The sequence below is a fragment of the Gadus morhua genome, chromosome 12, assembly GCF_902167405.1.
Source record: "Gadus morhua chromosome 12, gadMor3.0, whole genome shotgun sequence".
Classification (NCBI taxonomy): domain Eukaryota; kingdom Metazoa; phylum Chordata; class Actinopteri; order Gadiformes; family Gadidae; genus Gadus; species Gadus morhua.
This window is the reverse complement of record NC_044059.1, coordinates 24,486,681-24,513,698: the sequence shown is the minus strand read 5'-3', so window position 1 is coordinate 24,513,698 and position 27,018 is coordinate 24,486,681. Positions and strand designations below refer to the sequence as shown.

The 27,018-nt window shown below is 47.5% G+C and overlaps 2 protein-coding genes across 6 annotated transcripts in view; both read left to right on the top strand.

The window, feature by feature from the left end:
* The window catches only part of ap3d1 (adaptor related protein complex 3 subunit delta 1), a 29,212-nt gene extending 16,061 nt beyond the window's left edge, over positions 1-13,151 (top strand). Inside the window, exons 19-35 of one of the 5 annotated variants that reach the window (XM_030372535.1) lie at positions 364-439; positions 686-882; positions 1,313-1,386; positions 1,960-1,983; positions 3,808-3,970; positions 4,077-4,220; positions 4,671-4,724; positions 5,821-5,955; positions 6,287-6,445; positions 7,423-7,470; positions 7,607-7,627; positions 8,031-8,220; positions 8,604-8,692; positions 8,847-8,932; positions 9,320-9,441; positions 9,783-9,862; positions 10,165-13,151. In XM_030372535.1, the coding sequence (XP_030228395.1) occupies positions 364-439; positions 686-882; positions 1,313-1,386; positions 1,960-1,983; positions 3,808-3,970; positions 4,077-4,220; positions 4,671-4,724; positions 5,821-5,955; positions 6,287-6,445; positions 7,423-7,470; positions 7,607-7,627; positions 8,031-8,220; positions 8,604-8,692; positions 8,847-8,932; positions 9,320-9,441; positions 9,783-9,862; positions 10,165-10,260 (1,758 nt within the window). In that variant the 3' untranslated portion in view covers positions 10,261-13,151. The remainder of the gene's footprint in view (positions 1-363; positions 440-685; positions 883-1,312; positions 1,387-1,959; positions 1,984-3,807; positions 3,971-4,076; positions 4,221-4,670; positions 4,725-5,820; positions 5,956-6,286; positions 6,446-7,422; positions 7,471-7,606; positions 7,628-8,030; positions 8,221-8,603; positions 8,693-8,846; positions 8,933-9,319; positions 9,442-9,782; positions 9,863-10,164) is intronic. The other 4 variants (XM_030372537.1, XM_030372539.1, XM_030372536.1 and 1 more) reach the window with 4 other exon arrangements.
* Positions 13,152-13,382: 231 nt separating this feature from the next.
* On the top strand, positions 13,383-26,286 carry LOC115555597 (ubiquitin-conjugating enzyme E2 R1). The gene is made up of 5 exons (XM_030372553.1): positions 13,383-14,081; positions 20,067-20,153; positions 20,508-20,605; positions 22,233-22,367; positions 22,859-26,286. The coding sequence occupies exons 1-5, from the start codon at positions 13,899-13,901 to the stop codon at positions 23,082-23,084; spliced, it is 729 nt and encodes a 242-aa protein (XP_030228413.1). The 5' UTR covers positions 13,383-13,898; the 3' UTR covers positions 23,085-26,286.
* Positions 26,287-27,018: the final 732 nt, after the last annotated feature.

The following is a 27,018-nucleotide window of genomic DNA, read 5'->3' as shown; positions in this document are numbered from 1 at the left end:
AATTGTGTGTACGTGTTATATAGTAGCATCGTTAGTGCCTGAAAATCAAGTATTTGAATGTACATAAAAATGGTGTTTGTGTGTGTGTATGCGGATGTGCACGTGCCTACTAACTGGGGTATCTTTATATAGGATTACGAGGAAGTTCCTGGAGAACTGCAATACTCAGGGGTACACGTGTGGTTGCGTGTGCATGTTTTCCTGTGTGCGAAGCATGCCCTCTTATTCAGTCTTTGCAAAGGCCTGTTTGTGCATGCAAATCAATGGAATATTTTGTGTGGACTATTTTCTTCCGTGTGTGTGTGTGTGTGTGTGTAGATGCATGTGGGTCCCAGCCTGACTAACTGCTTCATCCCTGCGCAGGTTTACCAGGAGGCTCCAGGAGTGGACCACATCCCCGTGGTGCAGATTGACCTCAGCGTGCCTCTGAAAGTCCCCGGTGGGTCCGTCCGTCCGTCCGTCCGTCCTGCAACCACCGATCACTCTCGCTTATCCTCAAATCAAACACCCTGGGCCTCTCCTGGAGCGCTGTGTAGTCCAGCTGTGCTCCAATAGAAAACATGGAAATGATCCCCCCCCCCCCCCCCGAAAGCACATTGGGTTCAAGAAATGCTTTATAAAAACGTCATTCGTTGTGATTATGTTAAATTTGTGTTCTTTTTTTTTTTTCTTCATCACCCCCCAGGTCTGCCCATGTCCGACCAGTACGTGAAGCTGGAAGAGGAGCGCCGGCAGAAGGACCGGGCGGACAAGAAGAAGAAGGAGAAGAAGAAGAGGAAGGAGAAGGGCGGCCGGCGGGGCAAGCGGGACTCGGGCCCCGAGAGCGAGGAGGACATCACGCCGGCGCACATGGTGGACATCGTCACGGAGGAGATGCCAGAGGTAGGGGCCCCCCCCTAGGGACGTGGGTTGACTGCGGCCGGACACTGATCCAGGGTCAGGGGCTAGCTCTTCGTCAGGCGCTGTGGCTGACACTCTGCTGGCACCCATTCTGTTCTAGGTTGGAGTTTGCCTGACTGCCATGGAAACCTTAAGGCAATGTGATGAATATTTCTATCACTGGCGTCTCCGGTTATATGAATGGCATTAGGAATAACTTTCAAATGATGAAATTGCTCACTCGTAGTGTTGTCCTATTGACTTTGACTCGACCAATGGGAGAGCACATCGGGATGTCGGCCTGTCTCCCGGCCGTGTGATTAGCCTGGCTCTGGATTTATCGACATGCAGTTCAATGCTATTGTATTTCTGTCGGAGTGGCGGATTATCCTTTGACCCGTGGGTTCATAATATTCTCTGATGCTCTGCCTAGAATGCCTTGCCCAGTGATGATGACGACAAAGACCCCAATGACCCCCACAAGGCCCTAGACATCGACTTGGACAGGTAATTGAACCCTCTCCAGAACATCCGCACGCACACGGCCTACGCTCGCACACACACAGCCTGCGCTCGCATTCCAGCGCGCACACACACGCAACACACAAACTCATGGTTTGTGTTTTATCGTTGCAATGGCTTGTTGGATTGTGGTACATCCCTTTTCACTTCGCATTTAAATGTTTTGTAATAATTATATTATCTAGATCTAGAATATGAATTAAATGCTTATTTCAGAGGGACACGTATCAAGGACAAAAGCTGGATTCCGTAACATGGAGTATTTATTAATAAATATTAAACCGTCATTCCATATGGTTCATCCTTCTGTATTTTGTTCCCTATCCATTGTGTTAAAGGCTGATATTAATATTGTTTTGCGTGTCTTTATTTTGTACTTGTGACGGCAGGATATGCTTTTATCGAATATAGTGACATCCAATCTGCCCGCTCCATACTCACACGCTTTTTTATGGTGGTCTCCTCTCTGCTTCCTCCTCCCCCCCCCCCCCCCCCCCCCCCCCCTCCCATGCACACACACACACACGCATCAATCTCTGCCTCCCTCTGTCGGGGCAGTTTGGTGGCTGCTGCCCGGCGCAGGTAAGTGACGCCGCGACCACGAGACTCCAGCTCACATTCTAGAAGGATTGCTGTGCTGCATAGTTCTCTCTCGATCTTGCCCTCCCTCTCTTTCTCGTGTATAGCCGATTTTGTTTCCCTCCCCCCCCCCCCCCCCCACCACTTGACTAACAGCGCTGTCCTTTCTTTCTCCGTCTTGGATGCAGTGCCTTGGGAATGTTCTTGGCTGCTCTAACCCGTCCCCTCCCTTTGCTTCCTTAACTTGTTTTTTTATTTCTACCATTTATTCCTGTCATCCTCTTTGTTGTTCATGCAACTCATTCCGGAACATGTTGTCAATACAGAAGCTCTCTCGTCGATAGAAAACAAAACAACACTCACTTGAACTTCTTTTTTGACAATATCCGTAGCCCTTCATGTTTACAATCAAAATAACCAATACAGAATCAAATGTATAGTCTTTTAAGGGAACTACAACTAACATTGTCGTAGAGTGTTTAAAATGCATACTCCAGGCAAGATTCACTGTACTGGAGAGAGATGTCTCCGCCCACTCCTACTTAAGCAGGGTTGCCAGGCCGATGACACTAAACAAACACGCTTGCGAGGTGAGCCGAGTGCAACATTATGTTTCATATCTGGCAACCCGGGGTACTCTGAGAATAATGAATCATAACACACAGGCCGGAACGAAAACAAATGTCCAGACTCCGGAGAGAACATCTACGTTTGTTCTCAAATGAGAACAAATGTAGCATTGTTGTCGGAGAAGCCGGTATTTCCCCCTGGCATGTTTCCCTAATCTCTGATATATATATATATATATCAGGGTCATTTAATGATTTAGTACAGTCGATTTGTTACAAATAGCTCCTTTTTAAACTTGGGTATTGACGATTCCCTTAAAAAGACAATCGTGTCGGGCCACAGCGGACGTTCTCAAGGGCCCCACTCCCACTGACCCCTTTCACACTCACCCCTCACACCGCTCACCCCTCTCACACTCCTGGCTGAGGTTCCCTGACTCCCCGGTCATCCTCTTCCACCGGAGAGGAGATGATCTGGTTTCAGTTGCCTGTCGGAAACTCACCCGGGATCAGAGAGTCCTAGAACTTAACCCCCTGGTTTCCAGATTCTCTAACTCCTAGTTCCAAGACTCGCGTCTTGCTGATTTCTTCTAGTTATTTTCTCTATAGTTTTTATGCGTCCTGCTTGAGTCGCCATATCAATGACTATCAAAGGGTATCTTGACAGTCACATGCTTTTGAACCCATCCCAAGATTTTTAATTCGATTTTCCTTTCTTTCAGGTTTGTTATTCTTAACAACCTTACTTTAAATCTAGATCAAGAAGTGCCATTATCGTGCCATAAGAGTATACATTTTTATTTTGGAGGTGTGTGCAAGGAAATGTCCAGCAGGGGGCACAACGCTCAGTCTCTGCTCATAAACGGACCGCAGCCCTGGCTTGAATTTACTCTCCCTGCTGAGGCTGGTTTGTTTACAATCAATAGGACAGGAGGAATTTGGGAATGTCCATTGGCTCTGAGTGCAGAGCTGCCTCAAATGGATTACATAAAAGCATCTCGGGGCTTAGGGCTTTGCCTTTGCACATCGCCAAGTATGCACTTGACCGGGCAGCCTGCGTCTCAACACTGTCACCCTGCTGGACAGTAGTATTCTGATTTAGTCTGAAAGGTTTAAAAGTATGAGGAGTTCCTTCGTAAGAAGTCTACATCCGTTGAATTGTAACTGTGTGTGTGTGTGTGTGTGTGTGTGTGTGTGTGTGTGTGTGTGTGTGTGTGTGTGTGTGTGTGTGTGTGTGTGTGTGTGTGTGCGTTTGTAGACCACTGGCTGACAGCGAGAAGCTTCCAGTGCGGTCCCACCGATCCTCTGAAGCCCTGAAGACCATGGCGGAGGAGGTAGAGGTCGTCGCCCCGCAGGAGGCAAAGAAGAAGGGCGGCAAGGAGAAGAAGGAGAAGAAGAAGGACAAGGAGAAGGACCGCAAGGTGAGTAATGGTCTCGTGAATAGTCCCAGTGTGTGTGTGAGACGCAGAGAGGACCAACAGGGAGGCTCCAGCCTGAGTTGATTCCCCTGTTTCGTTACGTTTGCAGAAGAGCAAAGAGGAGAAGAAGAAGAAGAAACACAAGCACGATGAGGGAGAGGAAGATCTGATGGGGGGTCAGACGGAAGAACCTATGGTCCAATCGGAGACGACCAATGATGTGGTGGCTCCGCCCCCAACCACCACTGCTGAGGTAAGCCTTTTTATTATTATTACATTTTTTTACACAGTCCTAGGCAGAGCTAGGGCTGTGTTTGCTACCCGCCTACGGAATCTCCGGTCCGTGTTTGGAGTTTTATTTCTGGAGGTTCTACCCCTGTCAATAGACTACATTGATCCCACACGACAACAGAGATAATTCAGAAGTTTCTATTCATTTTCATTGTCTCGACACTCATCGCTTCTCCCCAGCTCCCTCTCTTATCTACTCTAGTGATCAAATCAAGTATCGGTTACCTGTTAAACTGACTTCCCTTGTAGTTCCCCGTGCCAAATACTTGATTTATTCATGAAACGAAACGCCGTGAGCTCTGTATCACCTTTCATGGATTAGTACAAATATGAAGAACCTATTTTGCCTTCCTCCCTACCCCAACTCACCCGTCTCCCTTCCTGCCTCCCTCTCCCTCCTTCACTGTTCTAGGTTTCGGATCTGGATTTCTGGCTCTCAAACGCTCCAGTGCCCTCTAACTCTCAGGTTGAGTTGAAGTCTCTCTTTCTCTCCTTCTCTCACCCTCTCTCTTTCTCTCTCTCTCCCTCTTCCCCCCTACACTCTTGTCTAATCACTCAATACGCAATGCCATGTCTCAACCTTTTTTTAACCTATCGGTTATTCACTTTTTATTTTCAGTAAATACTTTCACCACTCTTCCCCCACAAATTTTTCAAACAACCTCCTCTTTTTCACAGGTCACCCTTTCCCCTACCACTTGCTCTTCAGTGTATACTGTCTGGCTGTGTGTGTGTCTGTTTCACTATGTCCGTGGCTCATCTTTTCGTGTACTCGCTGGACGTCGAGGTGGTGGTGGTGGTGGTGGTGGTGGTTGTGGTGACGTTTTCTTCTCACTCATTGTATCCCAGTTGAGCAGAGGATGACTGGTCTGCAGTCACATCCTACCCTGTTCCGGTTCCCCATGTTTGTTGCCTCACCCTCTTGTTCTATGGCCATATATGGAGTTGTCACGTGTCTGTGTGGGTTGCTCTTGAGCCTGTTGTCACCAATGCACAAAGCCCGTTCAGACAGTTTGATATATTTTCAGATTAGATAAAAGACTATTACTCTACGAATCAACCGTTGATGTAATGGAGTGCTTATTTATCCAGGAGTTCCTAGTAATCTATGAGGTGACTGTTTTAGATTGTGTGTTTGTTTTTTTTTTACACAATACTATATCCAATCTCATCTCCAGGCCGACCATGTGTACCAGTTTAAGTGTTACTTCCACATCTGTTAAAGTGTGTCGAGGATGTGTCAGGAGCCTGTTTTCACGAAGAGCAGGTTATCCCTGGGGGTAAACGGCCTCTTACCCTGAAACACAGCTTCGCCGCGAAACATGCCAAGACATGAGTATAATGTTACCGTGTAAGCACGCCACCATCACTGCATGCGCCACGGTCTCCATGGACACACACCCACAACCTTGGCCTCACTCCCTTTTCCCCGCTAGCAATCACGCTAACCCCACCCCCACCTCTACACAGAAACAACCAGCACCGTTTTGGTAGAGCACACGCACGCGTGTTTCGCTTCGCCAATCTAAACAGACGTATGTGGGGTGCTTGTGTCTAAACAGGAAGTGGCCGTAACCGCGGTTACCGCACCGGCAGCAGCAGCAGCAGCAGCGGCGGCCGGCGTTCCCCCTGCGGCTTCTGGCTCGGCGCCAGACTCGGAGCCTGATGAACCCAAAGACGCGGAGGTGGACGAGAGCGTGAGTCCCCCCCCCCCCCCCCCCCCCCTCATGATAAGATGATTGCCAGACAGGCGCCGAGGCCGTGTGGCTAGGGGATACAGCAGCCTAACAGGAAGTTGTTTATGAGGCTGCTCCAGCACATGTTTTCCCAGAATGCATTGGGACTACCGTTGCTTCCCACATGAAGTGTTTTCCAAGTCCCCGCCCCCCGCTACTCGTTAGTGATGTTGGCAGGAAAGGTATTTCCTGTAACGCCGGCCCTCTGTAAAGGCCCCCGACCGCGATATGCAGATCTGTCTCTCTTGTCCCTCCTCTCAATTCTCCCCCTTGTGTCCCGTCCACCTGCCAGAAGTCCTCCAAACACAAGAAGAAGAAGCAGAAAAAGGAGAAGGAGGAGAAGGATAAGAAGAAGAAGAAGAAGCATCACCACCACCGTCACCATAGCGACGGGGCCGGGGAGGAGTCTGTGCAAAATGGCACCGTGGAGGAGGAGGAGGAGCCTCTGCCGGTGTGTGTGTGTGTGTGTGTGTGTGTGTGTGTGTGTGTGTGTGTGTGTGTGTGTGTGTGTGTGTGTGTGTGTGTGTGTGTGTGTGTGTGTGTGTGTGTGTGTGTGTGTGTGTGTGTGGTGGAGGTCTGGGGGTTAGGTACAGTCATAACCTAAGTAGGCTGTGCTCCAAAAGAAGGCTGCTGCCGTGTTGTTCAGTGGGTCAGTACGTCAGGAGGCAGCATGGTTTTGTTTTTTCCATGCAAAGCAATCTGTTTTGAGATTTGCTTTCAAGGCCAAGTGCAGTGTCCTCGCCCACTATCACGCGTACATAACGCAGTGCATATAATTGTACCACACTTGAGCTTTTGGTGACCAGAGCCTCTGCATTGATAAATAGACACTACGCTGGTGTGTGTACAAACAGATTGTGTTCGATTATTGATGCCTTAAGAAAGTTTTGTGCACACATTGTGTGTTTGTTTGTGTGTGTGTTTGTGAGTGTGAGATTGAATCTCTATTGTGGCCTTTTGGAACTGGTGTCACTGTGATAGCATCGTCCCAATAACGATGGCACGATTTATTTCATTTTTAACTTATTTCATTTTTAACTCTGCTGAGTCAGCAGAGTGAGATCAAAACTTAATTTTTAATTCACTCTGCTGTGAGTGATTATCTAATCACTCACAGCAGATCAGAAACAAGGTCCGCAGGTAGTCTGTCTGTGAGCTCTTAGACCTCCCAAAGCAGAGCGATGGTTTCTCCAGGGTGACGTTGGCAGTCTGTGATCCTGTGTTCACACGGTCTTTCTGGCATCAATGCTATCCCAGTTGCTGTGTGTACTTGGTAGACCCTGATGTGCACACACACACACACGCACACGCGCGCGCGCGGCCCACTGGTGGGCACCAGCCCGGCAGAGCTGTGCCGGCTCTGGTTGCCTAGTTTACATACGGAGGGACAACAGTTCTCCAAACCTGACCCGTGTTCTCTCCTTTCAGCCCATGTCCAATTACTGCCTGCTGGCCGAGAACTCCTACATCAAGATGGTGAGTGTTTGCTGCTAGGGGTGGGGAGGGTTAATATTTATCTTTGAGTTTTTTTTAAGTACAGGGAGGTTAGCAGATGAGTAGATGCGTTTGTCGTTTTCACAGTAAATTTTTCTCTTCCCCTCTTTCTTCAAAGATGATGGAGGATGCCGATACGGTACTGCTTGTTGTTTTAGTCACAGGATGTGAAAAAAGGGCCCACTTCCTGTGGTTTTGCTGTGTTCTTTCCAGCCCGCCCTCTGCATACAGTCTCATGGCCTCACTTCTCTCATGGCCTCACCTTCCTAATTTTCGATCGTGCCGCTCGGTAGACTTATACCTTTTCCTGTTGTGGTTCAGTGGCTGGCCATACATAATTGAAAAATATAAAAACTAGGGAATGGTTTTGCGGTGCTGTGACTTCGGTGTGACTTTGCTGTGGTTTCCTTTTGCACACTTTCTCTCCTAAACCGCCGACCACGTCTCAATCATTTCAGTATTCCCTCAGGCTTTCTCATATCCATCAGACCATCTCTGACGCGCCAACGTGTTCCCTCGCTTCACCCCCTCCCTTCCGACAGGTGTGTGACATCCAGGGCAACCTGCAGGACGGGAGTCAGGTGGTGGTGTCGCTCATCTTCGAGAACAAGTGTGACAGCTTCCTCAAGGCGATGGAGTTCAACGTGCTGGACTCTCTGAACTCCAGGCTGCAGCGGCCCGACGGAGCGGGCCCTCATGACGGCCTCACCGTGCCCTTCCAGCTGCCTCCCGGTCAGTCAGCCATAGCGGCACATAGGCCTCGGTATAGGAGATGGGTCATATTCTCCTCTGATATTTATGGTGGTGCTCCAGTGCCCGCTCTGCTATTGGTTTTATCCACAGCGGAAGTAAGTTAGTTCTTGTCCTCGTTTCCCCTTCTTCTTCCATCGCGTTATGTGAAACCAAGCATTGCTTCTTTCTTTTTTGTCTCTTTCTCTGGAAACTGAGGCGTCAACAGAGTGCCGTCTTGGTTTTATCTTTTGTGTGAACTTTTGTAGAGGAAGTGGTTTCTGGTTTTGAAGTGAACACTCCCACCAACCCCATTGTGTCAACAGATGATCTCTGTGTCTCCGAGTGGTGGGGTGATGAGGGTGTGTATTTCTTCTGTGTTTCAGGGGTGTCAAACGAGGCGCGCTTTGTGTTCACCGTTAAGAGCATCGTGATGCCTCAGAAACTGAAGGGAACCCTGGCCTTTATAGTCAAGGTTGACACACACACACACACACACACACACACACACACACACACACACACACACACACACACACACACACACACACACACACACACACACACACACACACACACACACACACGTCAGTTAAAGACCCATGGTGTAATTATTTCTTTTGTAATAGAATGAAGACTCCTCCACCCATGAAAAACTGGACTTCAAACTGCACTTTACCTGCACTTCCTACCTGATCACCACTCCGTGTTACAGGTGAGTCAAGAGGATACAGTCTCCATTGGCTACAACTAGTTTTTATTCCAACTAATAAGCATCTGCTTGCACTCATTAGTACATCGTGGAGCAAAGAGAGTGGAACCAGACTGATTTAATATTCACCCACATGACTTGAGACAAATGGTTTGGAAGATTTGATTAAAGGCGATTCTCAAGATGGGATATGTGGTCTTTTTTTTTATCTCTGCCTGTCCTAGATAGGGTAGAACAAAGTTTGTGGGAATAATGCTCATCTAAGATTAACGACAACAAACAACCAATCCGCCCTATCTTGCTCTGTCTTGAGTGACACTTGTTTTCTGAAGCACTTCCTGTTGATAGGCCCTATGATTTAATGCTGGTTGTTTCTTCCCGTACGCTCAGTGATGCGTTTGCAAAGTTGCTTGAGTCGGGAGACCTGAAGGCCAGCTCTGTCAAGCTGGAGGGAGTCGTCATGCCCTTCCCGCACCTGCTGGCCCGCATCTGCTTCCACCATCACTTCTCCGGTACAGGCATCGAGCCCTCACCCACTCACCCACTCACCCACTCACCCACTCACCCACTCACTCACTCACTCACTCACTCACTCACTCACTCACTCACTCACTCACTCACTCACTCACTCACTCACTCACTCACTCACTCACTCACTCACTCACTCACTCACTCACTCACTCACTCACTCAATGAAGCCTCTGGCTTATACTTTAGACTCACACACAGTAGGTCTTGGTCATTGTGTATCAGGTCAGTGAGTTCTCCTCCTGTAGAAGACCCCACTGGATGCTACATGCACGGTAATACTAGTGTGACCGTTGGTGTGACTGAGCTTCTTTCTTCCCTCTAGTTGTGGAGAGGATCGACTCCTGTGCCTCCATGTACAGCCGCTCCATCCAGGGTCACCACGTGTGTTTGCTGGTCAAAACTGTAAGCATCGCAAAACAAAGAACACCCAAACACTATCGCCCTGGTCAATGCTGAACCAATGAAACTGATAACCATGATACTCTCTCTCTCTCTCTCTCTCTCTCTCTCTCTCTCTCTCTCTCTCTCTGTCTCTCTGTCTCTCTGTCTCTCTGTCTCTCTCTCTCTCTCTCTCTCTCTCTCTCTCTCTCTCTCTCTCTCTCTCTCTCTCTCTCTCTCTCTCTCTCTCTCTCTCTCTCTCTCTCTCTCTCTCTCTCTCTCTCTCTCTCTCTCTCTCTCTCTCTCTCTCTCTCTCTCTCTCTCAGGCTGATCAGACCGTGTCCATCGACGCTAAGTGTGACGAGCCGTCGCTGCTGAGCAACGTGCTGGATGAGATAAAGCTGACGTTCTCTCAGTGCTGATTGTGTCTGGAGGCTGCAGGGTGCAACCCACCCCCACCACCAAAACGCCCCAGACTCACCACCACACACACACACACACACGTCTCATATCAGTCCCACCTCCCCCCTGGTCCCAACTGAAACACACTAGTAATGGGACGCTACACCCGGCTCTCCCTCCACCCTCTATTTATTAAGCGTCGTTAAGATCTCCTCTCCTTTTTGGCCTAGCTGTCACTGTCCCCATGGTCTCCATTCACACTGTTCTACACTCTGAGCTCGTCCCCTCTATCCGACTCCCCGTTTTACTTTATAGACTTGGCTGGCAACTCGCTCACTCCTCTTGAGGACTGAGCGTTTCCACAACACCCACCTCAGTCCAGCCTGTGGCTCCTCAATGAGCCCAGAGGTTTTGGAAGGTTTGTGGCCTCTGGTCCTTCCCGTACCCCCGTCTGTTCTTAATGCCCTTACTGTCTGCCAGCATTACAGTCCGTTGCAGTCCTGTGTTTTGGCAACTGGACTTTTTTTGGTTGTGGTTGCTGTTGATGGCTGAATTGCGTTTTTACTGTTTTGGAATTGATTTATTTTCCTTCTTCCTTGTGTTGGTGAGTTATTTTTTTGTTGGAAACCTCTCTTCGCCTTTTTCTTGCTCTGCCCACTGACTCCTTTTTGTGTGTGTAAGAATGTGTGTGCGTGTGCACACTGCTGTATGTATGTATGCATGAATGCGTCTGTTTCTACTATCCTAGCCACCATGTGACTGACTCCTCTGCATACTGGTTCAAGCTGGAAAATCAACCTTCTCCCCTCCTGACTTATCATTGACCCTTTTTTAGAGAAATCCCGGAGAGGGCTGGTTGCCCTCTGATAAAAAGTTCAGAGATGGAACTAAAGTTTCGCATTTGGCACAAATTAAACTTGTTGAGGTGCCATTTGCTCCAACATTATTGTAGGATCACACTTTACGAGACCCGGTGCAGATTCAGAGAAAGTATCCTGTGTGGGAGTCTGGCGGTGATTGTGGAGGATGGGTAGGTCAGTGATGGGTTATGGATGGATGAGTATGGCTGACTGACTTCTGTTCCCCAGGGCTCCTCCCTCCCCCCTCGTCTGTGCGTCGGTGCTTTCAGGTCGTACTGGTCTAAGCTGGGTTTTTTTTTTTTGCTAACAAAGTCGTATTAATTATTCTTAAACTTTACATTTCTCCCCCTGCGTTCCTGCGCCATTCACAAAGAACAAGAGAGAAAAAAATGTAACGATTCCCTTAAACACTAGTACTCATGAGTAGGTGCACGAAATAAGTGGTATGGCTGTTGTTACATTTCCCTCCCGCTCATGTTTATTGAGAGGCCAATGACTGCTGATTAATGCAGTCCTTTTAAGTCGATAAAGCTATTGGAAAGATGCTTTGCTTTGTCTAAACTGGCTGTTGGATAATAAAGGCTGTTCAATTCGGTGTAAAACAGACGGGTGACCCGTTGTCGCCGGCTTGCTTCACCGGTTGGTCAAAGCTCTGCTCATCATACACATTCATCTCCTGTAGGATAATCATTTCCGACTCTACATTGTGGTTATTCTTATAAATGTGGTCAGTCGTAGATGATTTCTTTCTCAATCAGTATTAGCTGAAATGGCTTCATTGGAAAGTAACTACTGTTGAATAACAGAACGGAACGTGTTGCCTCATGTTATCTCGTCTGAAAACATAAGCACCTGTGCTGCTTGCATCATAACCGCTTCACGGTGTGCACATACAGTGTTCCTTCTCTCGTTTGAAACAGCCTTGTTCCTTTTTTGTACATTGACATCCAACAGTGGACAGCAACGGGTACATTAAAAAAAAAAAAAAACTATTTTATGGCTTGCTCCAAGTTACTGTTTTTTAATTGTAACTCTTGTCACCCTGGCCCAGCATGACTTGGATTAGCAGTAGCACGATCAAAATGGACTCTGTAGCATCTTCTTGTTTTATATATATCCATGTACATCCATTTATCAAGCCACACCCTTAGATAAATATAATAATGACGATGGTATTGATTTTCCCAGTCCATGTCGGCCATTCCATCTGCTTTTTTTTTTTGGTGCAGTAGTAGTTTGGATACAGTTGATAAGCGGTCATTCAGAAATGTCTGTAAAAATAAAAGTATATATATATATATATTCCCTGTTCCTGAAAATGCTTCGACTGAAAATAAAACTTGATTAACCCTGACCATACATTTTACTGATAACATTTATTGTGCATATTGTTTTATGAAATGATCTTGCATGATTAGGAATGTATACTTTCATATAATTTCTTCCCAAACCAAATACGTTATCCAACAGACAAAATTTACTTTTTCATCTCTATTGTTTATTTGTTTCCCTTATTTTTTTATTTCATTTTTACAAAGTTTACTTCACCATTCTGCACTTTTGATGGTATTGTATTCTTAGATATCATGAGTTCAGGCATTTATCAAATATAGACAAGTCTTTGAATGTTTTAAATTATTGAACATCGGGACGAGGGATGTCATGACAGTTTTGAGTGTGGATGAGGCTCGGACAGAGTTCAGAATAGGTCACATTACACACAGTGCTCTTGAGAGGCAAGCAGTCCACTGTGTCTTAACTATCAGTGGCGTTGTAGTGTTCTCTTTTTTTTTTTCTCAAGGTTTTGCTTGTGACATTGAATTGTACTCTTCTTTTTTGAGGGCTATGGTGTTATTCCTTCATGCTCAGATTATCCAACTGTAATATGTAATATAACGTTTCAAAGGGGACTGAGGAAAAAACGTAAGTTGTTAAATACATTCCCTTTAAAAACTACCCGATATATTGAAAAAAAAAAAAAAAAAAAGCTGTAAGAAGCTGCTGTAGTCTTTTGTGTTACAGTGAAACAATAAACTACCATATGAATAAAACATTGTATTTGTCCATTTTGTGTGTGGGGGTGGGAGTTTTTTGTTTTAGGCAGTCCCAAATTCCCTAAATCAAGCGTTGTCCAGATTTATTTAGTGTTTTATTTGTTTGTCTTAAAATGTTGCCGCATAAATCATACAATGCCCTCCCATGTGCATGACTACCAGCTATACAGGCAGTAAACATGATTTCCAGTAATTAGATTCATATGAACTCCAGCTCCCAGAGACCCTTGCGCGGCCAAACGACTCAAGAGAACTCTCCTCGCAGTTCGGTTTACCCACAGAGCCGCTGAGCCCAATAGTTGATAGAGTTGGAGCGAGTAAGAACTGTCTGCGGACTGAGTGACAGGCTTTGTAGCATTATTTAGTGTCAAGCAAGTGTCCTTCGAACAAAGTAGTTTGGTTCAATTTGGTTCCATCTCACAAAGGACGTCGCTCCTTTACCCGCCAGGAGTTTACAGGCTATCCGTTAGAGGGAACGGGCTAGCTAGAGCAGGCTAGCTATCTTTAGCCAAGGGGCTGTGTTTAGTTGGTCGTTATTAACGGGGGTCAACTGGTTTATTCGACCACAATAGAGAAGAGTGCACCAACTCCGGCCTCAGTCGAGCTCGAAACCCTGCAGCGTATGTGGGAAGGCGCTGAGCAGTCGGAAGGGCTTCCTTGTGTTGTTGTTTTTAACACCAGCGAGCTAGCTTTGTCCTTTGTAGCTGGGGGTTGTTGATATATTTATCCCAATCGGTGTGGAATATGGCTCAGCATGGTCACCATGTAGCCAGTTCCCAAAAAGCACTAATGCTAGAAATGAAAAGTCTTCAAGATGAGCCAGTGGAAGGTTTCAAAATAACTTTAGTCGACGAGTCGGACATGTACAATTGGGAAGTGGCAATATTTGGACCCCCAAATACACACTACGAAGGTGGTTATTTTAAGGTGAGTCGCTATTGTTAGCTAGCAATCAATCTATTGTTCTTTAGCTAGCTTAACTAGTTCTATTCACATGTTCGGCGTTTTTCCGTTTTAAAAGAGATGCTATGATTTATATTTGGACATCATATTTCCAAAGTATAGCGCTTGCATTGCTTTTTTTGTGTGTCGTGGTAACCTTATTTTTTCCACAGCTTTGTCTGAACTCTTCCACTACTTCATTTATCTCTGCGTCGTCGAATAGTATTACACCCGCATTAGTGTTATTATTTGCTGAAAGATTTCCATTGTCTTTAAAGATTTTCTTTGTTGCGTCTTATGACAACTGGCAAAACTATTGACATGCAGCACATGGATCGTCTGACAGTAGCCTGCTGGGCTACTGAAACAAAAGGCTGGTTCCAATTAGCCATGATCAACTCAACTTTATCGTTTCATTGATGCCTTATCGAACCGTAAACCATTACTGTGTGCTGTATTGCTAGTTGCTATCTCTTCATGTCCTCAGAAGGCACTCCACTATCCTTATCCAATAAATGTATAATAATCTTAGTTTATATGCATGCAATTCAACCTATAGAACGCTGTCTCTCTTGCTGGTATCAAAACATACCATAAAGGTAGTCTGTAAGTCGTTGTAACTTGTAATTGTAGTTTTTCAGATTTGTTGCTTAAACGCTGGCTTTACCATCCCTTGCTATACATTGTTGTTGTGGTTATCCATGGAAGCCCTGCCCATTTGTGTAGACTTTGTAAAGAGGTAACAATTAACCTTGGCTATTCTGCTTCATGCCCTGAAAAGGTATTTCCTTTGCTGAACACGCTGTTGAGCATGTTACCATGCGAAAGGCGGATTACTCGGTCTCCAGTTCTCATGTCTTTCATAACAATTCCATTTATTGTCGTTTTCCTGCTATATTTGTTGGTGCGTTTAGAAAATACCTTAGGATCCTGGTTAGATTAGTCACTGTTTGGGCTATATGGTGGATGCTTTTGTACGAGATTCCGTTGTTGGTCCAGGAATGCGTTGCTTGGCTGTGAAATCCACGCTTGGCTATGACTCATTGTTCCCTGCCGCCTAGCCAAACGGTCTGCCCTATCCTGGCTGCAAAGATACTCCCTGTTTCGAACTGTTGATCAAAGGTTAAGCAACACTCTTCTCCAGCTCATTGTGTATATACAGTGATGTTTTTTAATGGATAACTGACCTGTTTATTAGATATTTGTCAAGGCACTACTTGGATTTCGAATCACATGATGTTCTGTACTGTTCTAGTTTAAATCTTCATGCATGGAACAGCTAAGCAGACTTTTAACTTTGTTACACTGAGTGTATCGGCTTTGCATCAATGTAACTCAAAAAAAGAACTATGCAGAATCTTCCCAAATCCATAACTAGTGTTTATGACAGATCCATGGTCATCTGTCATTACTAAGGTCTTACTAAATCAAGAATGGATTCCACCGCTGTAAGTCGTATGCTCTTCTAGTCGGACATCCCAAAAATATGGTTCTCCACAACACATCCTCTTAGATGCTTATTTGCAAGGCTTTGCTCACTCAGTGTATACCGCCTTGATCTATGGCCCCTCACTTCTATAAACCATATACGTTCAGACAGTTATTTTGTAGCATGCACAATGATCTGCGGTCAGATGAGTAGCTACTCCGTCTCCGCTCCTTACAAGTGTCACAAGTTATGCCAACTACAGCTGTTTGCTCCTCGACTTTCCGGGCATTGCCAACACTGTTTTCTCTGATTAGTTGGGCTCTCCAACAGAGCAGTAATCCTTGACTTTGTGTCATCGCAATGCACGGCATACAAAGGTCCATAGAGTCAAACAGCTTGTGTGACGTCAGCTGGGTGTCTTTAATTAATTGACTTGTGGTGAGGGTGTTTGACTAATGCCATTTTGTGTGTTTGTTTTAATTGAGGGTTCACCTCAAAATGGTATTCAACCATAAAGAAAACTAGTTGGGCGAGCAAGAGAGTTATATACATTATGATCACGGTACAGAGTTTATGCACTGACAAACAAAATGTAGTAATTACTTTCTCTTGGGAGTTGACTTGTTATTGATCATGATCAGACATGCTGGTTTTGGATTCACGGCCGGGCACAGAGTATTGCTGAGCAGCCTTGTATGCATGAGTCAGTGCGTGTGCCTGCTGGATGAAACCAGTGCAGCATAAAATAACTGTGTGCAGAGACACCCAGCCCAGTGTGGGCCAAGAGCCCCCAACATGGGCCAAGAGCCCCCAACATGGGCCAAGAGCCCCCAACATGGGCCCGGCTGCTGCGTCGGTCCCCGGCTGTGGGAGTCACATTCCCCACTCTTGCTGTATCACAGAGAAACAGGAGCCGTTTAGAGGAGACTGCAGAAAGCAGTTGAGTAAATAGAGTAACAGGGAGAGAGAGAGAGAGAGAGAGAGAGGGCACAGTTGGTCCCTCGCAATGGTCCCCCCTGGGGCCCCAGCTTTCAAAGAAACCTTCTTTATCCAGACCTGACATTGTTTTTTGTTCTTCTACCTATTAACTGCTTATTCAAGTAGGCTCCGTTGAGCTACTTCTTAATCTTACCAAAGCCTGAGTAAAGCAATTTTACAATCACAATATTCTGCCCTTAAATCCTCCTGCCGTTTGTGTGTTCTTGAGGAATCGTTAAACTTTGGCAGCACAGAGAGTACTAGCAGAATGATGGAGCTTTTGGCAACGAGTAGAAGAGGTTATCAAAAAGGGGAAGGGGGAGGCTGGGAATCTTGTTTGGGTCTGTTGGGAATCAAGATACCATGACCTAGTTTATCATGACATGGTATCAATCCTGTTGTCCACTCAGTGGCTGCGGTTTTCTCTCTTGGCCCACTCTTTCTTTGTTTGCTATAGAGTTTTCAGCATGGAGACCTTTGAGCATGCGGATGCTGTCTACCTGTTGACTACTGAGCACGGTGCTGCTGTCTACCTGTTGACCACTGAGCACGGTGCTGCTGTCTACCTGTTGACCACTGAGCATGGGGATGCTGTGCTTGATCCAACTGGTACTCGCTATATGAACAGTCCTGCTGAGGCAAGCACTTCTTGTTTGGCAGAGATTCTGTAGCGTTTGCACTTGGAATTATATTTGTATGACCAGGACACTATTTATGGCCCTGATGAGGTGGTTACCCTTGGTTACGATTTTGCTCAACGTGAGCCAACGTCAACCATCTTGGATCTTGCTGGATTGCACCGATGGCTAATTAACACCCCTCCCTCCATCCTCACTTCATTATCTTGTGATCCTTCTCCACTAATACCACCACCACCACCCCAGTGAAGATCTTGATGATGACGTTCTCGCCCTTTCAGTCTTCCCCTGGGTGCAAAGCCATCAACCCGGCAATAGCAGCCAGCATGGCTGTACGACGCTCAGAGTTGTCACGCGTCCCTGGCTTGCTCTGCTTCCCCACTACTCCTCCCCATTGAGCTGAGTGCAGCTGATCTGGGTTTGGTGTCAGTGGCCTACGAAGGTCAGCGGATTCGGTGTTCCTCCTTCTGCCAAATGATGTCTCGGCCACCCTCCACGTGTCTGCGCTGTCAGCGTTCCAGCCTGCTTGGACCTGGAGCGCTACCTACTCCGTCCTCTGTTTTTAGGATTTACCACATTCGTTGTGTTTTACGGGCTCTGAAAAGGCCAGAAATGGGTGCAACACGTGGCGTACTTTGTAGAGATGTTCGGCCTGCAGCCAATTCCATTGCTGTTAAATCAGTGATTTTAACCTATGGCTGGGGCTGAAAACAGCAGGCCTCTCTCTACCCCTCCCTTGTTCACTCACTTATGCTGTCACTTTTTATCCACTTTCAGCAGCGAGTCTGGACAGGTACAGAGACGAGATGATTATATACCTGGAACCTTTTATGAACCAATTTTATAAAAGTTTTGAAAAGTATGGGGTAGAAACCTTGCATGATGTTCATGCATTTCACCTTGCAGTGAAATGCATGTTAATTGATGTACTTTATTAGTCACTTAAGTGATGTCATTGTACCAATGATCCAATGGAATCTTATAGAACACCACCTTTTATGAGGGGCCAATTTGCTTATACCATTTATTTGGAGAACATCGGAAGCAGTCCTTAGAGGCAAACGGCCCGCTCAGGTGCTCTCTGCAGCATGTCATGTGGGGCTTGCGATTACATCATTGGTCGAGTGAGAAAGATTAAAGGGTTGCTTGGCTCCTTTGACCCACATATAATGCTCTCAAGCCCATGGCCTGAAGTGTATTCCAAAACCAATGAACATATCAAGCCATGATGGATGTTTGAGAACGCCGTTTTCAAAGTCTCTCATTTGACAGTCAGCTAATTATATATATTTAAGTATCTGTTGTTGCAGATGACAGCTGGTAGGTTTGGTAATCCAATAGCTCCAGGAGTCGTTATATTGTGCTTGAATAAGGCTTTTGGATCCCGCACTACGGAGGTAGTTCTGAGTAACTCCCTACCTGGCCCGACTCCATCTCTTGTTGCGTTTGTGTGTTTGCGTTGCACTTCAGTGCAACGCATTGTCTCAGTGAAGAACAGGAACTCTGAAGGGGGTTTCCACATTGCGTTATTGAATTATTGTGTGCTTTGAGCCCAACCACATTTTATGATCCCTGGGCCAGTGTTTCCAGCTCGGCCTGTTTTGCCACAGGTGGGACCGGCTTCGGCGTCTCTGAATCTGGAGACCGGTTTGTTTAAAGAACGATACAATGGTCCAGTATGGCAGGTAGACGTGGGGAGTGGACCGGGCTGATTTAAACCTTACTCATGGACTGGTGACAGCTGTCTTCGATAAACAGAACATTTATGTAAAACACCCGCAGGAAGAAGGGGCTAAGGAGGAAGCAGATTGTCTAGTGATGAAGATGATTAGAATATGACCACAGTTGTGTTTGTGTATACATTTATTATGCTGTCCATACAAAGCCATAGCCTTCAGAGTGCTTTATATTGTTAAGGGTAATCCTTGTATTTTCTCCCTATTGTAACGTTCCCTATCCCGTGCTCCCGGCTCCTACTCCCCCCTCTCCCTGCCCCCCCCCCCCCCCCCCCCCCTGCCGTCAGCTCATTGTGACGAGCCCCCAGCTGACCGTGTCCAATCACTCAACCTGTTCGTCTGTGTGCTCGTGTGCGTGTATGCGCGATGTATTCGGCGTGTCCAACATGTGAAGTCAACGCGAACCCTCCGATCAATCCCGCGTCGGTTTGTGAGAAGCTCTCTGTGCCTTTAAACGACGACGGGGCCAACTGTCTCCACCACGGAGCTCCAGCCTGCTGGAGTCACACAAAGCTCCACTCGACAGACAGCTGGAGGGCTGTGGGATCCCCAGCCCTCTCTCCCTTTCTCCTTCCTAGCCGGGCCATGTTACCTTACACTGTGGTTAACTCCCCCCCCACGAGGCCTTCCTCAGGTGCCTCCTTATCGACGCCAGCAGGAGCTACAGGCCTATTATTAGGTTTCCCTCCCCCAACCATGTTGGAGACGGGTAGGATTGTTCTGTTCTTCACTGATGGCAACGCTTCGTGACGTCGGTGGTTTTGCTAAGGAGGCCATTCAGAGTGGAGTCGGTGGGTTCCTCTCCGCTAAGCCTGCCAGCTGGTGGGTGGGTGGGTGGGTGTCTGGGTATCGGGTGTTTGGTGCTGCCCCTTTTGTAGTGATTTAAGCTCTGGGTTCAATTACACCTGGGAAGAGCTTTTTGTATGTAAATGTTTGTGCCAGAGGCCCGGTTTCTTGTCTGATTCACCAAGTAGAATATATTAAGCAGAGAATGGATTAACAAAGAATAACTGATTGTTAGTGTTTTTGATTTTAATTTGGGAGGCCACCTAAATGTTCTTGTCAACAGTGGGAGGCAGGTTTTTGCAATTTAACGGTGGAAAATTTGTAGGCCGACGCCGTAATCGATTGTCCTAACCCTGCATCCAAATGGTACCTAATGATCCCGCTGTCTCTCTCGACCTCTCAGGCCCGGATGAAGTTTCCTATCGACTACCCTTACGCCCCCCCTGCCTTCCGCTTTCTCACCAAGATGTGGCATCCAAACATCTATGAGGTAACACAACTGTGTGTGTGTGTGTGTGTGTGTTTCCCCCTAATGCCATTTTTAAGCGCAGGAAATTACACAGTTGTTAAACGGTTTTAGTTTACCAAATATTTCTAGAAATGAGTGCAAAGTTCAACTGATATACCAGACATTTTTAGAAAGGACAGAGATTAAAAAGAAATGTCTTGAGAGATCGAGGCTTTTTGACGTCATGCCACCTTAGCTTTCACAAAGATAGATGGGTTTTCAACTTTCCATCGTCTTATCCCAGCCATTTAAACCATCAACTGTTAACCCGTTAACCGGTGGTTCTGAACTCTTGACATGTTGAGGTACTCACCTCCCCGTCTGCCTGTCCAACAGAATGGAGACGTTTGCATCTCCATCCTGCACCCTCCTGTGGACGACCCTCAGAGCGGAGAGCTGCCCTCGGAGAGATGGAACCCCACACAGAACGTCAGGTGAGCCACAGCGACCGCTTGTCAGCCGGGCTCGTCGGGGGCCCCAAAAACTTCACAGACCTGTGGACGTCATTCAGGCCCAGGAACCACCGAACAGTTTTTGCCGTAAAATCACTCAAATTGTCATTGCCATGTCTAGCATAGGTTCAATGCAAATTAATCTGATTAATATGTAGGCATTCACTTGCTATGTTGCTGTGACAAGCCTAAAGGCTGCAACCCACAGTTATAAAGCCAGACCTTTTAATATTTGGATGGGTGTATGCTTCGTTGCAAACAAACAAGAAAGTGAGGGATGGATGGTAGTTGATTCAGGTCACCCTATCGTTTCTCAGAACTTCTTTCAAGCCTTTTCTAAGAATTTCTTGTTGAACTTGAACTAAAATTGTTCTAGCCCCCCCCTTGTAACCTTCGCCAGATCGTTATTGCCTCTTTAGTCCTATAACTGAAGAACCACTGCCTTTTCTCTGCTTCTCATGCACGGACCTCTATTGATTCATATAATGTCACCCTTTGTAAGCGAGCCGCTGTGGTTCTTGTTGGCAACAACAAGGTTTAAAAATAGCTACGGATGTATCGGCCCAGACTGTGACAGGGGGCAGTGGAGGTGAGGGACACTGCGGAGGACCATTTGTCTGAGAGACAGCCACTCGTGCACCGTGAGGGAGCAGATATACAAGCCGGCCCTCCGAGGGGGTCCATCATGTCCGCTCACCCTAGTCCTGCTTGAACTGGATCGCGAAGCAGGAACAGTCTCTTTTATGAGGGCGGCTGTGTGTGTACACACGAGCGGCTTGACGGAACCTGTCTAGAACTGACACACCACTGCCAAGTACGCCACCCGAGAAGCACTGCATGTGGGGTTGTGGCTGTGCTCGAAAGTACGAATGGCACCCCCCCCCCTGGCTGCTGGTTGGAAGGTGGGCTTGAGACCTCGTGACAAGCATAGCTCAATGCAGCCTTTGACTGTGTAGCAGATTATGGTCAAATCGGTTTGCTTATGCTTTGTAGCTGCTGATCTTTTTGCAGATACTTGTTGGAAACATGTAGAATCAACTAGATGGATGCGTGCTAGAAACAACAAAAACGGTGCATATCAAATTCATATCCGATGTTCGAGTTGAAACCAACTCAAAGTGGAAAAACAAGTAGTCCAGGCAGTGAGGCCTTGAACAGGAACAGCTGCAGTGGTCGTTCTACATGCAGCCAGAAGGGGGCCACAGTGAGGCGTTCTCCCACAATCCCAACCCGTTGGTTATAGTTGCCACATTCCATTTCAGTTAAGTGTTGGCATTCTATCCAACACTTAGCTCTTACTTTTCTGTCCTTTTGTCCGTTACTCATGCCCTGACATTCTTTTTTCATTGTTCTTGTAAAGGTCCCCAGGAAAAATACACGCACTTAAGACGGCACATTTAAAGACAGAACATGATGTGTAACCAGTGATGCATAACGTAGTTCTAGGATTTTTTGCCAGATCCCAGGTCATTGTGAGTTTTGCTCCCGTCTTCCAGGTGTGCTCTTATTCTCACTGTGTGCACGGCCCTCGAGCGGTCGCTGCTCTGCGTCCCCCTGGGACTGCAAACCGCATGCCGGTGAACCCTGGTCCCTGTCTCCTCTCCCCAAGGACCATCCTGCTGAGCGTCATCTCCCTGCTGAATGAGCCCAACACCTTCTCCCCCGCCAACGTGGACGCCTCCGTCATGTACCGCAAGTGGCGGGACAGCAAGGGCAAGGACCGGGAGTACGCAGAGATCATCAGGTAACGCACGCACACATACACGCGTTGCGTAGGAACCCTGGGTGTTTGCAAACACAGCTGGCACATGGTGGACACGCATTGAGGGCCTCGTGTCCTTGCTATTTCTGCCCCTCACTACTGTAATCTTTTGCTGACTCTCTTTGTCCCTCTCTTCCCACCTCACCTTCTCCTACTCTTTCGCTTTTTCTCTGGTTCTCTCTCTTGGTCTTTTTCGCTCTTGTTCTTTCTTTCTTTCTTTCTTTCTTTCTTTCGCGCTCTCGCGCTCTGGGTCGTTCTCCTTCTCTGTCTGTCTCTGTCTCGGTCTCTGTCTCTGGGTCTCTCCTTCTCTCTGTTGTTCTCTCTCTCTGGGTCTCTCCTTCTCTCTGTTGTTCTCTCTTTCTGAGTCGTTCTCCTTCCTGTCGTTCTCCTTCTCTGTCGTTCTCCTTCTCTGTCGTTCTCCTTCTCTGTCGCGCTCTCGCTCTCTCGCTCTCTCTCTCTTCCCCCCCCTCCAGGAAGCAGGTGCTGGCCACCAAGGCGGAGGCGGAGCGGGACGGTGTGAAGGTGCCCACCACGCTGGCCGAGTACTGCGTGCGGACGCGCGCCCCGCCCGCCGACGACGGCTCCAACCTCTTCTACGACGACTACTACGACGACGAGGACCTGGACGAGGCCGACGACGACGCCGACCAGGACTGCTGCTACGACAACGACGATGACTCGGGCACCGAGGAGTCCTGACAACCGTCGTCTCCTCCTCCTCCTCCTCCTCCTTTACCCATCCCTTCCCCTCCCTCAGCCTCAAACTGAACTTTGCCCTGCAGTCTCCCCTCCCTCCTCCCCCCCCCTCTCTCTCTCTCTCTCTCTCTCTTCCCCCCCCCCCCCCCCCGTCTCTTGTCTCCACGCGTCCACACTCTGCCTCATCTCCCCCCGCCAGACGCCACAGTCCGCCGTCTTCGTCGCTCGCGCCGTCGTGAACCGCGCCCCTCCGAACAAACCCCGGTGCGTGAAGAACGGCAGGGAGACGAGGCTAGCAGAGTTGTGTGTTCCGTTCCCTCTGCGTTGTTTTCTTCTCCTCAATGTATAATTTGCGTTCGGTCCGGATGGTCTGAGAGCAGGGTGTACACATGATGCATGGTTGGAGGAGGGGTGGTGGTTGGGCTGAGAAGGAGTTGTGAGCAATCACAACCGTTCAGAAACGCTAGTGTTTGTGAAGCCGAGCTGTTACTCTCATTTACCATTATTATAATTTTTTTTCTTTCTTCAACCGTGTTTGTGAACTAGGTCAGAGGTTTTTTTTTGTAAGCATTAAGCTCCTTAAGGTCTTCCTCCGGCTTTGAGTTTATAAAAGGACTTTCTCCCCGGGGAGACGCTGGGAGAAGCTGTATCCAAGGGGGTCTGCGTCAGCCTCTGTCTGCTCTGATCACTTCCACGTGGAGGAGTCAATAATGTGTTTCCAGTAAAATGAGCTCACACAGCAAGAAAAACACTTCATTTATCATGCAATAGAAATGGGTGTTTTTGTGTGCCTGCTTAATCTCTGAGCTGTGTGTGTGTGTGTGTGGGTGTGTGTGTGTGTGTGTGGGGGGATCTATACACTTCAACTCAGCGCGAGCTGTTTGTGTGAGTAACAGGCGGTTAGAAACTAGCCTCGCTACTTCCCTGACCTTTATCTCCCCAACGCCCCCCACCAGAGGGCTGCTCTCCACTTGGGGGGGCTGTTCTGTGGCAGAAAGCTGTCCATTCCAGCCACCCCCTCCCCCATCGCCATCCCTCTCAGATCTGAATCATTCTATTGACGGATCGTAATCACAGCATGTCCATCTGCAGAGCTAAACGCCTACCAGCGAGGAATACCACGCCACCCCCTTTTTTCATATGCACACCCCCGCAGACCAGCCAGAGCTAATTTGGTCTCGGGCGTCCACCCTCTATTTCAGTGCGGAGTAGATGCCTCCTCTCTTATCATTAACTATTAATATAGAAAGTGGGTCATGTCGCAACTGAGATGTGGGAGGGTACAGTAGGTACGATGGAGCCATCTGGTCGAGTCTCCCCTTGCCAAACTCACATTCTCAAACATAAACGTATGAACACTCGCACTCGTGCTCACGCTCGCTCGCTCTCCCAGGCCTCCCATGCCTGGCCCCAAACACTGTGCACGATTCATCCCAGTCACATGGATGGGAGCAGCCTGGTTACGTTTAGAGAGGCTGCTTACAGCCACTGCAGAGGCTGCCCTCCGATGTACTGCTGCTGTACCATCCTGCACCCGATCCGGTTCAATACGCACTTTTGATTTGACCGCTCCAAAGTGGCCGTACACCTGAGCATCAAGCGTGAGTAACCAGAGACCGCCGGTCCCCACAGCCAACCCTCTAGTCTCCCAGACAGGACTAAGGTTGTCTTTGGACAGGTCACCTGGACGTGTGTGTGTGTGTCTTGTGTCCGTGTACGTTTGGTTCAGAGCAGGTCACTGCCGTGATCCTTGGCCCAGAAGAGGGCATGGAGCGATGACGCTAGGGATTCGCTGCCCGATGGTCACTTTATGCCAGACCTTCAGTTCTGCCCCTCCTGTTACTGTCGACTGGGCAGCAGCCAACTTAAGTTACCGGAGTCTCTGAACCCTCGCCCGTTGCATCACCAGAGATCCGGTGACGCTGTGAATGATTCAGGAGGCCTCGCACGCAGCGGCTGGATGAGCCGAGTGTTGCTAGTTATTTTTTTTTCTTCTTTTTCGTCCTCGTCCGTATGCAGCGTTGTAATCATGGGGATTTCACAGCCTGATTTTCAGGACTCGAATAGCGGTTCCTGCTACCACTGTGTTCAATCTGTCACCCCATCCGATACGGAAGCGCGCACAGATATACAGGCGGCGATAGTCTAAACAAGTGGTGGTTTCCAACATTTGCTTAGAATTATGTGTGAACCATTTTATTGATCCTGTTTGACTAGAAGAGACCAGTGTGGATGGGGAGAGGGCGAGGTAGAGAAGCAATGTAAACAGGCTTCACTTTGATCAGTCAGCGTGGGCGAGAAGGTGGACGCTCCCCAGCATGTGGTCGTGATGTCTTCCTGGTGTTGGGGTCTGGTTTGGGGTTGTCGGTGGGGGAAATAGATCTGGATTTGTGCTCCATCCAAAAACAAGTGTAATTTGTATTGTACCATGACTTGTATGACGTCGTCTTCGCTCTTTTACTATTTTGATGTACCTATTTCCAAATTTAAGGTGTGGGCTATTGATTTTTAAAAAGTATATATCTTGTATGCAATAATTGCTATGATTGTTGAAACCCCGGGTTATTCCCAAGGGTTGCCCACGGGAGAAGTCCCAACGGATGATGCTCTAGACTCTTCATGGCGAAGAGAAGTCAAGGTTGTTCACCATCACACGGAGATGTAAACCACCCAATAGCCACTCCCACAGCCTGTAAGCCGCGCTTGAACGTTCAGCCGTCGTCCCTCCCTCCCAGTGTTCCAGAGCGCTCCAGCCTCCCTCTCATTTTGTGCTCGGATGAATGGAATTTAGCTCGGGGTCACATGTTTGTGTTTTTCTGTAGCCCCATAACATCGCGCATCCTCCCCGGTCTCTGAGCTCTGGTTTGTGGGCATCATCGCCGTGGGAGCCATTGACCCCCCCCCCCCAGTGTTGGAAACCAACATAAACCTCATGGATATAACGAACACAAGCCTTTTCAGCGCAGTTTAACCCACGAGAGAACAAACACTCGTCCAACATGCTGTTTTTCCCCTCCCCCCCCCCCCCCCCCCCCACCAAAACTCACCTTTTTTGGCTTCAAAAGACTGTTTACAATCTCTACCTTGATATGCACATGTGGATATTTTGACGATCACTTGATGTATTATTTTTTTCTCGTTTGTTTTTTTCTTTTTTTTCTTATGCTTTGTAAATCTATTTAAAACCTAAAATAAAGAACTTTATTAGATGTCGAAGGGGTCTTCTTGAGGCCGCGGTGTACACTGAGAGATGGGATCTGCAGGTATGGTTGGTGTTGACGATTGGAGTTTCACTTATAGCTCTTTGGGCTAGTCAACAAATGGGGATTAACCGATGACGGATTCAGTGCTTAAATGTGTGATTCAGGACGAGCTCTGAGAGGCAAGACTTTCTTTCTTCTCACTTGCTCTCTCGCTCGCCTCTGTATTTAGGAGAGCTTGTAATGGCCAGTAGGCACACTCATGATCGTGGAGACTTCTAAGCATCTCCTGATACTGTCTGACACTTTTTCTGGGATTTCGTTTTTTTGTTCTTCTCAGACCTTCTGGGAAAGGTCTGAGAAGAACCTGAAGACCTCCCAACCCCCAATTTGATCTCATGAGTGTTCAGTGTGTGGGGACGTATGAACCCTTGCCAGACGATCAGGTTGAAGGGTCAAGAAGGTCGCTCTAGTAATCTCTCATTGGTTCAGCCAAATTAAAGCAACGTAATACGGGTTTCCGCCTTGCTAGTGCACTGGATGTGTTATCTAATTTGTAGCATATCAATTTCGATCATCTTGATGGAATAAAGATGAGGTATTTTACCAGGGTTAGATGCCGGCATCTCAATTATTGATGTAAGACACCTTGATCTCCCTGATGCGTTTGAATATAAGTTTGCCTCGTTAAAGGATTTGATAAATACCATTTGTAAAAAATATTAACTTTAGTGACA